The 16,880-nt window shown below is 50.8% G+C and overlaps 1 protein-coding gene across 1 annotated transcript in view; it reads right to left on the bottom strand.

The window, feature by feature from the left end:
* LOC107160616 (synaptopodin-2) overlaps nucleotides 1-10,677 on the bottom strand; it is a 91,908-nt gene extending 81,231 nt beyond the window's left edge. Inside the window, exon 1 of the mRNA XM_048813932.1 lies at nucleotides 10,325-10,677. Within this exon, the coding sequence (XP_048669889.1) occupies nucleotides 10,325-10,429 (105 nt within the window). The 5' untranslated portion in view covers nucleotides 10,430-10,677. The remainder of the gene's footprint in view (nucleotides 1-10,324) is intronic.
* Nucleotides 10,678-16,880: the final 6,203 nt, after the last annotated feature.

The raw sequence follows: 16,880 nt of genomic DNA, 5'->3' as shown, positions 1-16,880 counted from the left end.
AACACAGATGGGTCTTAGGCTCAACATGAAAGACGAGCACAGCGGTCGTGCAGGTGTGTGTGCATGTTCTATGTACACCTAGCCCACAGATGGGTCTTAGGCTCAACATGAAAGACAAGCACAGCAGTCGTGCAGGTGTGTGTGCATGTTCTATATACACCTAGAACACAGATGGGTCTCATGCTCAACATGAAAGACGAGCACAGCAGTCGTGCAGGTGTGTGTGCATGTTCTATATACACCTAGCCCACAGATGGGTCTTAGGCTCAACATGAAAGACGAGCACAGCGGTCGTGCAGGTGTGTGTGCGTGTTCTATAAACACCTAGAACACAGATGGGATTCAGTCAGTTTCTTCCTCCAGAAGGTCTTGTCACGTGTTGGGACATCACTGGTCTGATGGAGGAATAGTTGCATGAGCCAAGCCTCAGCCCAGGCAGTGGAGCCCGAAGAGCTCAAGTGAGTGCTGGGGTGGTGGACACAGGAGGGCCGGGGGTTGCCTCTCACTCCAGCAGGGTAGAGCCCTGGAGGCTTGACTCCTACAAGGGCCTCTCTGGTGAATGCAGCTTCTCCAGACATGGCGGGGGGTCTGAAGGCGGCTTTCCAGCAGCGATGAGGGAGTCGGAGCCCTCTCCTGAGAATCATGAAGTTTCCTGAGGGCTGAATGCACCTCTGGAGAGTGACAGGCCTGTGGCCTAGATCACGGGGGCTTCAGATGCCTTCAGGAGGCTCAGCCCATGAATAAGCCACATGTTAGCAGCAGTCAAGGCTGTTGACATCACACTGTCTGTATCCTGATCTTGCCATTTGCTGACATGTGACCTTAAGCTACTGACATAGCTTCTCTATGCCTCAGATTCCTCGTCTGAGAAAAGGATAGGAAACAATTCATAACATGCCTATCCAGTGGTGGGTACATAATCAGATAAAACAGTGTCATGGCTATTTTATGAAAGCACTGAGGACCCTGTAAAGTATTTTAAGAAGTGCTACAACAGGTGACAGCAAAACCTCTCTGGCAGCTTTGTATCATGAACCTAAGAAATGTGACACCATGGGTAACAGTGTGGCCCACAGATTTGCCTAAGTGACAAACAGTGGAACCTGGGCTGTTGGCCATGTGTCCACCCTGGTGGTCTGGGGCTTCAGGCACCCACTAGCCCCACAATGGCTGAAGTAGGCCCTGGCACAGGTACCACAACACATGAAACTGGACACGTTTACTACTGAAGGACGTTCCCAGAGCCAGACCATAAAGCTGGAAGTAGGTACCTTACCTCCTTTTCAATGCACAAACTTGAACACACAACCACAGGGATCAAAAATGACCAGGAAACACGGTGCCACCAAGCACACAAAACTAAGTGCCAGTAGCTAACCTTAAAGAGATGAAGATGTGTGAACCACCTGATAAAGAACTCAAAATAGGTGTTTTAAGGAAGGCCAATGACTTCAAGAATATATAGAAAAATATTTCAATGAAAAAATAACCAGAAAAAAAATTAAAAGAAAGATCAAATAATAGTGATGATAAACAAATCCTGGAGCTGAAAACTATGATGAATGAAATGGAAAATACAGCTAGCAGGACCAGCAGACTTGATCAAGCAGAAGAAAGCCTCTGAACTCAAAAGACAGATGCTTTGGAAAAACACAGAAGAGAAAAAAATGACAGATTTGGAAAAGAAATAAGAAAGATTGTGGGATTTAAGGATGGCATCAAAAAGAGTAAATTTATGGGCCATGAGCATTTCATAAGTAGAAGAAAAAGTAGTATAAAAAAATTAAAGAAATAGTAGAAGGAAACTTTCCAAGTCTGGAGAAAGATACAAATATATCTAGGGGAAGAAAGAAACACCTTCAGGTTTGATCTGCATTGGGTTCCCTGAAGACCCCATAGTCAAGCTATCAAAGCTCACCGAGAAAGAAACTAGAAAGGACACAGAAGACATCCCATGTTCCCGCGTGAGAGAATCAGTATTCTTAAAATGTCCAAACACACCAAGTAATTCCTATCAGAATATCAATGGTATTCTTCACAGAACCAGAAATATCTATTGAAAATTTGTATGAAACCACAAGAAAACCCAAAAGACACCTTGAGCAAAAGGAAAAAAGGAAGAGGTGTCACACTTCCTGACCTCAAAACACAGTACAGGCTTAAAACAGCGCTGAGACCAGATATGCAGGCCTGTAGAACAGAAGAGAGGCCAGGAGGGACCTGCACATCCTCAGCCTTTGCCCCTCAGGAACTCTGCCCAAGGTCAGTAGAGGGAGGAAATAGCAAATATCAGAGCAAAATATTGAAACAGAAATGAGAAAAATGCAAAAGATCAACAAAGCAAAGAGCTGGTTTTTGTGAAAGGATAAACAAATTGAGAATCTTTAGCTTAACTAAGAAAGCGAGAGAAAAGACTCATCTAAAAGCAGAGATGAAAAATTAGACACACACTGGAGGACAGTCTGGTCAATACACGTGTCAGGGTAATCCTGTACCTCCACAAGCAGAAGGACGAAAGCAGACCTGGCCTCTGGCCAGTTAAGATCAGCTCAATGAATCAGAGATTTAATGAAGACCTGGAACCAAGTGACCACTAGAGGAAATGGAGAGGACATGGAGTGGCCTGGCGTCAGCTGTTTGGATATGATGTACCGGAAGCACGGCAGCAAGGGCCCGCATTGAGCTACTGGCTTCTCCCAGCGACCAAAACAACCAGCAGCGGGAAGAGACAACCTGCAGATCCGGGACCGTTTCCGCAAACTGCACCTCGTGTGAGAAACTCAAACAACACCAAGTCAAGAAAACAGATAACTCAACTGACACGTGGGCCAAAGACACAATAGGCATTTCTCCAGAGAAGACTCACGATGGCCAACAGGTACGTGAGAAGAACAATGGACATGGCAGGCCTCAGGGAGACGCAGGCAAACAGCGAGGCCACTGTCTCCTGCTCAAATGCTGTTATCCACAGGATATCAGGGCGGGGGCTAGGGCAGAGGGAGCCCTGGCCACTGTGGGCAGGAGGGACACGAGTAAGCTTGGCCCAGAGAGTAGCCTGCAGGCACCTGGACGGCTCAGGAGTAAGAGGGCCATGACCCAGCAACTGCGGAACGCCCAAACCGGAGCCCCTGACCCGTGTTCTCGCGGCAGTGTTCTCAGCAGCAAGGTGGAGGGCCCAGCCAGGTGTCCTCGCAGGACGGGAGGATGGAGAAAAGGAGGCCTGCATGCACAAGGGCGCATCCTCAAGCTGCACAGAGGACAGCTCCTGGGGATGGCTTGCACAGCCTGGGAAGCACTGTGTCACGTGAAATCAGATAACACCACAGGGTCTCACTCACACATGCCACCTAAAGGCACAGGGGTGGGATCACCAGGGCTAAAGGCACTGACGGCATGGGAGACGGGGTGGGGTCACCAGGAGGGCTGTGGAGGGCTTAGAGACACAGGAGGGAGGGGGCCAGATCGCAGCGGGGTGGAGCCCTAAGATAGGAGATCCACCAGACAGCAGCTGACTGTGGACACTGCTGTGTGTGGACTGGGTGAAACACCTGTGGACAGCTGTTTTAACCACTCCCCGTTATTTTCCAAGACACCATGTTGTGAGTGATAAAGACATACAACTTAACCTGTCCGCTTAAAATAGATGGATTAACAAAAGACCACGTGGGAATTTGGTAAATAGAAAATTCTTAAATCAGGATTTGAAGATTTGTAATCTGTTTCTATTTTATTTCCTAAATTGTTTATCTTAAAAAGAAACTCCCAAATAAAATAACCTGACATTACCTTGAGTCTGTGATGTGACTCAGTGTCAGAACAGGTCTATCTACAGGTCACAAACACCTCTCAACCAGGTCCGCTCAGGCGGCCCTTCCCCTAACTGGCTACTCAAGCTGCACAGGCCCACAGGAGACTCAGCGCAGGTGGAAGGCTCAGGGCTGCCCGAACCACCTGGGCAGCAGAGGCCACCACTCTTGTGTGCTCCTGAGGGCGGGTGTTACGTGGGGCAACCCCCAGTTCTCCGGTGCTCCAGAAGGTGACTCCAGGGCTGGGTGTGGCTCAGTCGCAGCCCTTCCCCAGCATGCACGAGGCCCTGGGTTCCATCCCCAGCACCAGAAAAGAAGAGTCATAAGTAAAACTGGCACAGGAGGCATTTCACATCCAGTAAACATCCCACACAAGTTTCTTCAAAGAAATCGTCTCCAGAAGGTTCTGTTAAGGGCCACCAGATGTTTGGGGAAGTGAGCCCTCTATTGTCACTACAGACTCCCAGGACAGAAGTCATCAGTGTCCCCAGGTGCACCTGGATGAAGGGGATAAAGGCAGGGGATGAAGGGAGGCAGCTGCCTGGGCGATCCCAGGGACACCCCACAGCCTGCCCCAGGAGGCTCCGCGGCTCCTCAGCCCTACACCCACACCACTTCCACAGGCGGCAGATGACTGTCCAGCCAGAGTGCCAGGGAAGACCAAAGGCCAGCGGGCAGGAAATGGACATGTGGTGTTCCACTCACTCAGAAAACCCTCCCCCATTCCTACCAGGCCTCTCCCTGAAACACGCTGGACTTCCATGCCAGGCAGGACTGCCCCCAAGGGGTCGCAGAGACTTAGAAGCCTGCCTTTTAAAACTGAGGGGAAAGGGCTGGGCTGAGGCTCAGCGGTAGAGCACTCGCCTGGCACGTGTGAGGCCCTGGGTTCAATCCTCGGCACCACATAAAAATAAATAAATAAAATAAAGGTTAAAAGAAAACAACTGAGGAGAGGGTGGCAGATGAGCAGAGGGTAGAGGGTGCTCCTCAGATGAGCTTTGACCTCTGAGGTTGTTCCCCTTCAGGGTTGTTCAAGACGAATCAGCAGGCCACTTCCTGCCAAGCCCTCAGGTTTATCATACACAGAGTTTACTCCAGGTTTTTCCGGTTGCACACTGTGCCTGAACCCCTTCCCTCAGTCCCACAGGGAGGAAGTCGCCACGCACGCACCCATGTCTCGAAGGGCACTCTGGATCAGGTGAGTTTCGGTGTTGCACAAACCCCACACTAAAGCCGTGCAATTCTCGCCACACTGAGCAGCAGTCCGTTCCTCCTGACTGAGGCTCACGCCCGAGAGTGGCCGGGTGCTTCTCCAGAAGGAGGTGTTCTACTGGACTTTGGACTAGAGGACATGATTTATTTGCAAATAATTTAATTTTTTCAGGATTGGCTTTTTTTCATCTGTAACCTGACAGTAATAAACCCTGGTCAGTCCTGCTGGTATCAAAAGAGGTAACAATAGCACATTTGGAAAATCACGAGACGCACACCTGGAGGTACTTCTAGCCAAACACGTGAACTCACGGAGAAAGTTAAGTTGCTTCACACGTTATCTGGTTGAATGTAAGGGCCTGTCACCAGGACCCCAGCCTGCCACCGGGCCCAGGGGAGGGTCTCTGCATCTCCTCTGCATGAGAAATGCCAAGGCAGGTGGCAGGATTGAGCCAGCTTCTAGCGCCCTACCCCAAAGGTCAGACTCCCAGCCAGGAGATCCAGGAGCCAGCCGCCAGGCCCAGGGCAGGACAGGGCAGAGTGAGGTGAGCCCAACTTCCAACCCAGGGTGCCTGCCCCAGGGGTCTCCAGGGCTCCTAGGAGAAGCCACATCTGCCCTGGCACTTGGACACCAGCCACAGAGAACTTCAGGGACCACTCAGCATTGACCAGAGAAGACAACAGCAGCCTCCTGTTCAGCTCTAGGTGAAGGCACCTCCTCTCCCCTCTGCAGCCCCTCCTCCATCCTCTAGCCTTGCGGGAGCTGGAGGGAGGCGGGTAAGGGCAGACAACACCCTTTTCCCCATGGTGAGCTCCAGAGCCACAGGGCTAGGGGAGGGAACTCAGAGCCAGGTATTAGACAGAAGCTCCAACTGGACTGGACAGTTAATGACCAAAGGCAGGAGAAGTGCATGGGTCTGGCCAAGGTACTCTCAAGGGGTCTGTCTTTGCCAATGCTGAGAGCTTCAGTGGGGAGAAATGGACCGATTCATGCTTAGAACAGAACCAGCTGGCACTCCTCGAGGTACCCACCAGCCACGCACCACCAGGCACAGAGGAGCTCTGAAAACACCCGGCTCCCGCGATGCTCCTGTTTCCAGGTAGAATGAGTGAGACTTTGACTCTGGGTTTCAGGCAGATGGGAAACCCGCTTCTGGTGTTATCTGAGTGTGAACTGAGCTTTGGTCAGCTGAGGGCTCTGCTCCTGGCTCAGGTGGCCGCTGGGGGCTCCTCCTCGCTGCCAGAGCTTGCCCAGGGCGTGCCCGGAGCCTGCCCTGGTGTGGATATGAGGCTCTCACAGACTCACTAGCAGAGAACCTCCCTTCCTGCAGCCCAGCCTCCAGGGCTCCTGCTGAAGGCCCCAGCGCCTGCGTCCTCCCCAGCTCACCTGGCTGGCCACCACAACGTGACCTGCTCACAAGGCTGGAACTCAGGCAGCTCTGGGCCTCTCTGGGCCACCTCCTACCTTGGCTGGGAAAGGGCAGGGTGCCTGCCTCCCAGTGAGTGCAGAGTGGACCCAGCTGGCTGCCCTCTGTAGCAGGGCTGGGGATCTGGATCACACATGGGAATTACCTCCAAGTGTTTACAAACCCTGAGGCCCAGGGCACACCCCAGGCCAATTAATTATCTCCCAAGTGATTACAAAAGTTGAGGCGGTGGTATGTTTGCGTTTTATGAACTTTCCTTGGGGGACCACCCTAGCCTACCTCCATCTCTATCCTCTTGGGCACATTTCCAACAAAAAAGGAGAAAAGTTGCATCCAGTCATCTTTACAGATCCCCGTAGCAAGAGCCTGGCCTGTCTCACCGCAGCTTCCCCAGCTCTGGGGCAGAGGCAGCTTCTCACACACACGCTCAGGATCTGCAGAACACTCCAGGAGACGTCACTCACAGGCACTGGAACCCTTCCGGGCACTGGGCAGGACTTGCTGGACACAAGTGCTGTGCCAGGTCCCCACCAGGCAGAGTGCATGTGCAGGGGCATCTGATGCCACCGCGGCCCCACGACTGAGCGCACTGGAGCACAAGGTCCGGACGAGGGTGTGGACACACCGTGTGCCTGGGAGACGCACCTCATGTGTGGGCTTGGAGCAGACCTGCCTTTGAATTTCTAGTCAGGACCCAGAACCAACCCAGCGTGGAGGGATCAGCTCCTTTATGTTAAAGACATCACGAGGTTTCCACTGGTAGTGAGGAGCAGTCTTTCTCAGACGCCCTCCACGCGTTGGCGTCCCTTCCCCACAGGTGGCTGTGTCTGGAATCGCTCTCTCTGAAGCATTCCAGAAGCCTCACTGGTGGCACAAGGGATGTGGCACAAGGGGACCTGGACCACAGAGCCTGGACTGCACTGAGCCTACAAAATGTGCTTTGTTCAGAGCTTTCCAGGGTCCACAGCCACAGGTAAGAATCACTGAATCCATCACTGCCTCAGGAAGAGATTGATGATGATTTGTGATCTCAACTGTGATCGGTGCTTGAAACTTTGAACTGAAATTCAATGGGAATCAGAACTACAGAGATTTACAGGGTTTAAAGAAAAAAGTCTAACTGTATTAACCATGAAAGATAAATATTCTGAACAATGTTTTGTTCATTGTTTTCAAAATGTGAGTTGTTTTGAATTGTAAGATGTGTTATCCAACAAAAACGGCTCCAACGGCTTGACATGGAGCTTTCCAGAGTGATCTGCCAAGAGTGTTTCCAGGGAAGCCGTGAAGGGGGTCCCCAGGGAGCTTTGCAGCGGGGTCTGCTGACATCCTCTGGCTCCGACAGTGGGGCTGTCCGTCTGCACAGCTTGCTTCGAGGGACAGATCAGGCCAAGTGGCTTTAGCCTGTGAGGCGTACACTGTGTCATGCAGAATGCAAATTCACAGACACGCAAGCATTCAAACACCAGATGTGTTACTGATTATTTGGCCTTTTTAAAAAATCAGTTTATTTAAAAAAAAAAAAAAAACAGAAATTGAGAGCACTGAGCTTTTTGTCTCTGAGAAGTTTTGTTAATATTCCTGTTAGTGATCTTTAAAGTGTGGGTTTGTGTGCAGTTTGGTCAGCCAGCAAGTACTGAACATGTCTGAACATCTCTGAGAAGTGACCAGCCAGCACTGGGAGGTGCTCAGTGGCATTTACAAGGCCACTGTGCTCCTGACCACTTAATAACATTACCCTTGTTTTTCCTGCGCTATTTCAGCCTGCTGGGTTTTTTCCATACGGAATTATTAAAGATCTAAACACAAATGTTTCACAACAAGCCAAATTTTGTTTTATCTTTGAACAAAACATTTCATAGCATTCTCATTTTAAGGTCATGGTTCAAGCACTGGCTGAAATTCTATCTTCTTGGGAAATATTTTTTTTCAATTATCAAATTAATCTTTTTTCTCAAAACCACGAGCATCTTGCTTGACAGCAACCATCCTGCACCCAGCCTGCATGTCCCACCTCTAGGTGGGGGCAGCTCCACCCAAAGGAGCCGGTCTCTGCCCCAGAACACCCTCCTGCACTGAGCTCCGTGGGAGACCCTGAAGTCCACTCTCTGACGGGCGCAGCGTTTTAAATAAGAATGGTGGTCCTGGCGAGGCAGGCACAGCGAGCAACCTCTGCTCCCAGGCTTTCTAGAACACCAGCTCCCCTGAGCAATCGAGGACAGTGTGAACCTTGAAACCAGCTGAGCTCTTCAGAGCCACTGGACATGACAGCTTTCAGCCTCTGTGTCCTCACATTCCACCCAAACTGTGCCCTGGGGCATAGGACCTTCAGGACCCTGCAGTTCAGCATCCTCCTTAACTCTCTCCTTTCCACCCAAAGTCTCCATCTCTCTCCTTACACCCCCTCCAGGAGGGCAGGCCACTCACCCAGGGCTGCCCTGGAGATCAGCGCTGGAGTCAGCCCCATCTCCCTGTGGGAGGCAGATGACCAACCACTGTTCTAGACTCAGTGAAGCGCTGCAGCCTCAGGTCCCAGCCTGGATCACACCTTCACGTTTATCACACAATGTTGTCACAAACTTTGGTGCTTTGACTACCAGTAACAGGTGCTTTGTGGTGACCAGAATTTTGGAACCCTGTTGCCCGGGACCCTCTAGCTCTAGCAGGCTCTTTTCTTCTTGTCCCAGGGGCCCTGCCCCTCCTCCCTTGCAGGTCCTTTCCCCAATGCTCTTCCTTTCCATCCGAGTGTTGCTTCACTGATGCCCAGGAAGGTGGGATCCCCCAGCACAGTCCTGCTCGCCTGCAGCACTGGCCTGCCCTGTCTCCCGGGGAGCCTCGAGGGCCACAGATCCCTCTGAGGTCCAACTGGACACTCCAGCAGGGTTACTTAACCCCTCAGGCTCTCTCCTCATCTGAAAATACTTGAATGACTGATCTCTGATGAACTTTCCAGTCTTATTTTAAAAATCGGCTTTTCCCCCCGACCTGCTTCTTGTCTGGGCTGAGGACCTGAACTTCCACTAGGGGGCAGGATTCTACCATCGCGATATGAAAGGATTTTCTGATGGATTCCTGAGAGCAGAAAACTTCAAAGAAACTCCTTTTCTCACTCCCACCGCTTTTTAAAAGTAAAAGCCAAGGTGAGAGGATGCCTACAAGGCAGTGACCCACATATTTCAGAAGCATCTGGATCCATTTTTAATATAAGCATAAAACAAAATCCACCTCCTGCCCTCACAAACTCTTCGATATGATACTATAATTTGATATTAAAATCGGGTAAAACTTGTTCACTGTCGTACAGTTCAAGGTTTTTTGTCTGCCAGTTGGAAGGCAGCAGACCCCAGCCCCGCGGTGCACCCCTGCGAACAGCTCCTGCAGCCTGCAGTCACTCTGGGCCCTGGCAGCTCCGGGATCCCTGAATTTTATTGCTGTCCTTAACCAGCTGGGCACACTTCAGGGAACACAGCACTTGGCTTTCTGCATTTACTTGTCAAATCCTTAAAAGGATATTCTTTAAATAGATTTTATGACATTTCATCATACTTTTAAAATTATTGCCAAAATTGGCTTTTCCGTGCACGCTGCCACCAGCACTAGATCGAGTCCCCAGAGCATCCTGGCCAAGCGGCTACGCCCCGCGGAGCTCTGCTGTCCTCCGAAGGGGGCGTATCTAGGTCTTTACGCCAGCTCCTGACCGTGACCCTTCCCGCCGCCGTGGCTTGCCAGTTAATTGCATGATACGCGGTAGTTTGGCCTCTAAAGTTTCTTAAAACCAAGCCTGTTCTCCATCAATTCAGGTCAGAGCCGCCAGAGCTCAGCAGGTTGGGGCCCCTGGGGCAGACACGGTGCACAACCTTGACCCTGCTCCCCGCTTACCTTCGCCACTTGTAGAGGCTGCTTCTGCTCCTTGCCGCCCTGCAGCCGGAACCCCCAAGGCGCCCCTCCAGTCATGGAGATGCAGATGAAATCCCCCGTGCCCATTTTCCCTCTGGCTGGGCAGCGTGGTGAGCTGGAAGGCCGTTGGCGGACGCGCGCAGCGGGTGCAATGGGGCCGACTGGGCGCGCACCGCGCGGTGCTCGGCGCCTCTGGTGGGTGCTGCGCCCGCGAGGCTGGGCGTCCAGGAAGAGCCCACTCCTGCGTCACGCTCCTGACTCGGCCCCCCGGAGGNGTCGGGAGGTGGGGAGGGACGGTGGGGAGGGAGGGCAGCATTCCTCCGCGGAACGGCTGAATCCCAGCGCTTGAGTAGAAAGAACAGTGAAAACCTTGCGGCTAATAATTCTATAAATAGCAGAGAACACGTGAAGTTTTAATCCCGCGCCACGAGCGACATCCGAAAATATGTGCTTGGAGAATACGACTCCTGGAGGAGCAGATTCTCCAAAGGAATGTGGGGTTGACCACCGTGAAGAATGGAATGGACAGAGAGTTCAAGTGGGTCAGGCGACTGCGTTTATGCCGTCTGCTGAGTGAATCCCATAAGAGGAGGGTTATTAACAATTATCAACATTTCTGCAAGCCTCCTGCTTTCTGACCTGTAGTCTGTCTGGAGGAAGGGAGGGAAGAAAAGAGATGGAGAGAGAGGGAACCCTATGCCTCCCCCATCTACCTCCTAATAAGTACTCTGTTGCCTGGTTTGGGAATTTCAAATCTAAATGCTCTTTATTCCTTCCTCTGACCTTCTTAAAACTGAATCTGAGAGTCAACAGCTGCATCACCTACAAGATGGTTTCTGTAGTTTCTCATTATATGTTCTGAATCTGGGTGGTCCAAAATGGACATGGATTTCATATGTGTTCCAGAATATTCTAATGTTTTAAATTGGAACCTGAGGTACCAGAAATATACAAGTGGAAAGTTTTAACTTGGCCATGATGATTTTCTTTTCCATAACCCTCATCCACATAAGAACACAGGTAGGAGGAGGATCCTGGGAGAGTTGGTGTGCTCCAGGTGGGACCAAAGAGTGGCCAAGCAGACAGATGCAGACACCCACACAGGGCTTCACACAGCACCCAGGCACCGGGAAGATGAGAAGTCAGCAGCAAAGGTTGCCAGGCCATGGCTCATCCGCAGATGGATTCTCTCAGAAAGGGGAATTAACTTTGACTTTTTTAAACACAGAAGAGGGCTGGAGGTTTAGCACGGCAGAGCACTCGCCTGGTAGGCAGGAGGCCCTGTGTCTCACCCCAGCACCACACACACACACAAGACAGTTAACAAGGCATTGCAGTAGCGCAGCAGACCTGAGCTCTGAGCGCAGAAGGCAATAGCAGCTTGCACAGTTGTATCCACCACTGTCCCCTTTGCTGTGCTACCCACTCTAGTTTGGCTCCTGTCCCCATAGCAGGAGGAGCTCCAGGCAGACCCACAGGTGACATGCTGACCATGCCCCTGGAGGGTTCCTGCCTCAGCCCAGGGCCTAGCACGCCTTGGCCCTCCGGCCTCCCCAGCCACCCTAATCTCTACTTCCTCTTCCTGGGCAAGTTCTCAGCTCTGCTCAGCCACTGTGTTGGTGTGCCTTTGGGTAGAACCAGTCCTCACATTTCCACTTACGCCCTTTCTGTGGGTTCTCCCACTCACCCTACAGAATTCAACTCTCCCCTATGGTCTCAGACATATTTCCTTAACCCCAGGCCAATGCATTCAACTGTCTGTGAAACCTGTTTCTATGATATGGGTTTATCACAGATACCCACAACTCAGGGCTGGAGTGCAGCTCAGTGGTAGAGCACTTGTCTAGCATGCCCAAAACCCTGGGCTCCCTCCCCAGCACCACAGGAAAAAGAAAGAAGAAATGTGTCTTTGATCTCTATCCCGATTCCTCACACAGAGCTCCTAAAACCCTTGGAAATTGTTAGGAAACCTAAAGTCCATGTGTTGAAATTGAAGTTAATATTCCGCCCAGTACTGTTGTCCCCCTGAGCCCCTCCACCCCTGACTTAATTGTTGTGAGACACTGGAACTGGGACAGCATAATGTAACTGAGCAGAAGATAAGTGGCTCGGCGCCAGCATCTCTAACTGCAAGGGTACGGTGCGGTGCGGGGCTCCAAGAGCTGTGTGCGGGTTGCAGCCCAGATCTGACTCCACCCTCCACTGCAGATCAGGGAATCAAATCTGCTAGGCCTGCTGGAGACACTCCTGCCAGGACCTGGATGTGTGTACTGCACTTATCCCCAGGCTCCCGTGCATCCAGCCAGGACTTAAACTCTGCCTAGTTAAAGCACATTCTTCAAAGCTTTGGTGCCAAGGGTGGAGAGCCTCCACTTGCCAGTCTCACTTGACCTCTGCCATGGAGCTGTCATCCCAGCCCTGAGGTGCCTGCTGGTGATGGCTGCCCAGCCTTCAGGCCTTGGGCCCCTCTCTGCTCATCCCCTGCTCCTGCCCCACTCAGCCCTGCACATCCAGCCTCCAGATAGAGGCCAGGGTCACTTCCGTCTGGCTGAGCTGCATCAGCCTCCTAACACTCCCAGCTCCAATCTGCTTCTACCTCCACTCGGCTTCCCTCTGTGGCCAGAAGCAATTTCTGAAATACATTTTCTGTTCCACTTTTCCTGTTCCAGGGCTCCTAGAATACAATCACAGCTCATTTACTCAGACGACTTCTGCCTCGGCTCCCAGTGCTCCCCGCCTCCTGCTCCTGCTCCCCACCTTGGTGATCACTCAGACACGGAGCTTCTTTTAATCTCTAACTGGCCTGCTGCTCCATCTGCTCAGCACTCCTCAGCCAGCTAATGCCCACCCTTCCAGCCTCCGGTTCCACATCCCCATCTCAGGAGGCCTGTCCTGATGTCCAGGGTAGGCACTCCTTCCCCACTGCCTGCGCTTGGCACTCTCCCTTTCACTCCCAGAGTCTCCCAAATGGTGTGTGTCCCACGTGAGATTGCTCACCCATGAGACTGGGTCACTGCTGGCCTATTCAGAAGTCTAACAATAATAATTGGTGCTCAGTTAAGGAGAGTGAAGAGTAGGCAAGATTTCCCATGACTAGGACACAGAAAATACATCCAAGGAGTTCTAACTTAGTTTCTTTTTCTTCACTTCATTTGACTGGAAAGGGGCTTAGGCAGACCAAAATCCCCAAGCAGAACACACGGGAGGCCACGTGGATCAGGGCCGTCTCCCTATGCCCGCCCCTCCTGGCTGTGGGCTGGTTTAGCTGGCGCCCACGGCTGGAATACCAGACAGTTCTCTCAGTCCCTGCCATCCCCAGGGGTGCCCAAAAGCTGGGACCTCAGAACCACCTGCTGTCACATGTATGTCCCAGCTACGTGTTTGAGCCTTGTCCCTGCTCTGCACATCCAGACTCAGTGGAGGAACTGCACAGGGGTGGACTTGACCTTCTCCTGCCCTTCAAGGAGAGGAATCCCTCAACTTCTCACATGGCCACAGAACCAGCTTTACAGGCCCTGGACTTTGGGTGAACTTCAGCAAGTACACACAGAGAGAACGACTAGAATCAAGTCAGTTATGTGGCGACACACTGAAAGCAGACTTCGACTGTACAAACCTGGCCTGGACTTTATTGACCAGTAACAAGAAGAATGTCAAGCAACAGTGCTTTCTACATTTCTGACTGCCTGCTCTTTGCAGTCCCAATTAAAAGAATTAAACCTCTCCAAGAAAATGTCATCTGCTAAACTCTGGGGACCAGGGAAGATGGGTGGCCAGGCCAAACACAGCCCCAAGTCTTGCCAGAATCACTAGGAACCTGAGCCCAGAGCCCTCTCTCTGTTTTTAGTGCTGATCCTGGTCTTGATCAGGATCACTAGGAACAGGGCCAAGTGTCCTCATATGTGGGAATTTTTTTCTCTGTAATAATTTAAAATACCTTTGAAAACCCATTTTCTCTTTTTAGCTGAAAGGTAGATTTGTTTTTCAAAACATTAAAGTGATACTTCAGAAAGTCATCCACTCTACCAGATAGTTCAAGAAAATATAAGAAAGGTGTGTAGAAAGGCATACGTCAACATGTATGAAAATCTAGACAAGTTGACAATCTAAAAACTACAATTTATGTCATCATGATAGGAGAATTTATTTCATATATGAGGCATTTCAAATACATTATTTCTGACATCTCATTTAAGAAATGAATTTTTAAAAAATCTAGTAATCACCCAGATTTAGACAATTAACTTGCAAAGCTGTAATACCTAGACCAAGAGTATTGTATTTTGGGAGGAATTCAGTGTTTTAGCAAAAATGTCTAGTTAAAAATACATGAAACCCAGCAGTCATTGCACAGAAATTCCAGATGAGATTGTGTCCCTCATTCCAACATTTTTCCATTAACTGAGTAGTTGGATTTGCTGTGGATCACTGTAACTGGTTTTCCTGTGAAGTGCTTTCTACATTTCTGACTGCCTGCTCTTTGCAGTCCCAATTAAAAGAACTTTTATTTAAAGTTAAACTTGACAGAGCCTGACTTAAACAAAGGGGGAACTTTTCCGTCCAAAAGCAAAATCAGATAATGATCATTAAAACTAATTTTGCTTAAAATTTTCCAAATCCACTTTCTCCTGCCTTACCAATAAATGAAACCAGCTGCTGGAATGATGCAGGATGCTTTGTTTCAGGCTCAGTAAAGCAGAGGCAGTCTTTCTAGTTAGCGCAGACATTCAATTAAAAACACTCGGGCTGAGGTTGTGGCTAGTGGTAGAGTGCTCACCTAGCATGTGCGAGGCACTGGATTTAATCCTCAGCACCACATAAAAATAAATAAATAAAATAAAGGTATGGTGTTCAACTATGACACACACACACACACACACACACACACTTTAGTTTCCTCAGGAATTGCGTTAGCTCTGGAGCCCCACAAGTAAGTCATTTCCAATAGTCTTCTGGAGTGAACAAGTAATGGGCACCACCCAGTACAGTGGCTGTCAAAACCATTAAATTACAGTTTTAGATTCAAGCAACTTTTGTTCAAAGATTGACAAGCTTTATAGTGGGGCTGGAATTCTTTTGTCACAGAATTAACAGACCAACAAATACACCACCAACATTGAAGCTGAAGGTGAGCTTGGACTCCTCTCTAAAGATCAGTGGAACAGGGCTGTGGCTGCAGCCCAGTGGGGCAGCACCGGCCTCACACACCAGAGGTGCTGGGCTCCATTGCCAGGACGGCAAATGAGCATCAGTAGAACGAATCATCAGTGAGAACGGCTGGACTGTGTGCAGCAGGCAACCTTGTGTCGGCAGACAGGGAGCACGGTATCCTGCAGTCCAAGGACAGTCTCCACAACCCTGAACTGGGAGGTTCATTCTGCTCCCGTTTATGAAACTTCTGTGACTCTCGAGCCTCCAGACTTCCTCTGTTCCTGTCAGTGCATGGGTAGGGAAAGGTAACTGATGCATTTCTCGGTCCATGTGCCTCTGAAAGCAGCTGGACAGAGACTGGGCAGAGGCAGTCTTAGGTCAAATGTGCAAGTATCAAAGATAGATGGACACCAGCGGAACGACACAAGGGAGATGGAGATGGACAGCTGCTCTAACCCATGCACCTGGATGCCCTGGCTGTCTGTCCTGCAGGCACCCCTGGTCTGTGCTGAGGACTCATTTCTCTTCCCCAGCAGGGGTAGCAGGGTCAGGGCAGTCACTGGCTAGGGAGAGAGAGAGGAAGGAGAGGAGTCCCTTCTCTACGTGGACGCCTTCAGCACCGTGCCTGGCCCGCATTGCCACTGACCCACGCGGAGCTGCAGCAAGGTGTGTCAATGCACGGTGTCATCTATAGGAGTGAGTGAGCTCCACTATACGCTGAGATAAACCTGAGAGATGATGAAGGCACTCAGGTTCCACCCAGTTCCCCGGGTCAGGCATCATCCACAGGGCTTGGCTCCTACTTCCCCAATGTCAAGATCTAGAGCAAGAGTCAGCAAATGCGCCCCACCGGCCACACTGACCCTTGAAACTGCTCCAAGGTCTTAGTGGGAAAGCAGCCACAGCAATATGTAAACGGTGGGTGTCACTATACTTCATAAAACTTCATCTCTAAAACAGGCAGCAGCTGGATTTGGCCCACAGGCTAAAGTTTGCTGACCCTATAGTTAGACAGTGGTGTGGACACGAGGTGTCCCCCCAAGCACTGGTGTTAATACAGAAATTTCAGAGGAGAAATGATTGGATTACAAGAGCTGTGCCCTAATTAGTGGATTAATCGATTTGAGGGACTAAATACAGTTTAAATGGACTCCCTGGATGGTGACTGTGGGCAGGTGGCACGTGGCTGGAGGAGCTGCCCCGTGATAGGGTAGTCTCATCACTGGGGTTCTGCCTCTTGGGGCATTTGGACTGTTGTGATGAGTGGGTGGAGAGATATCCTGCTGAGCCGGGCTGCCAGGGCCAGTTATCGGGACCAAAGGTACTGTAACCCAAGCTCTGTGGCTCCTGGCTCAGAGACCAGGCTGAGCTGAGAAACACACACACC

Source organism: Marmota marmota, unplaced genomic scaffold (genome assembly GCF_001458135.2).
Source record: "Marmota marmota marmota unplaced genomic scaffold, marMar, whole genome shotgun sequence".
Classification (NCBI taxonomy): Eukaryota; Metazoa; Chordata; class Mammalia; order Rodentia; family Sciuridae; genus Marmota; species Marmota marmota.
Note: the sequence above shows the minus strand (reverse complement) of the source record. Positions and strands in the feature narration are given on the sequence as shown.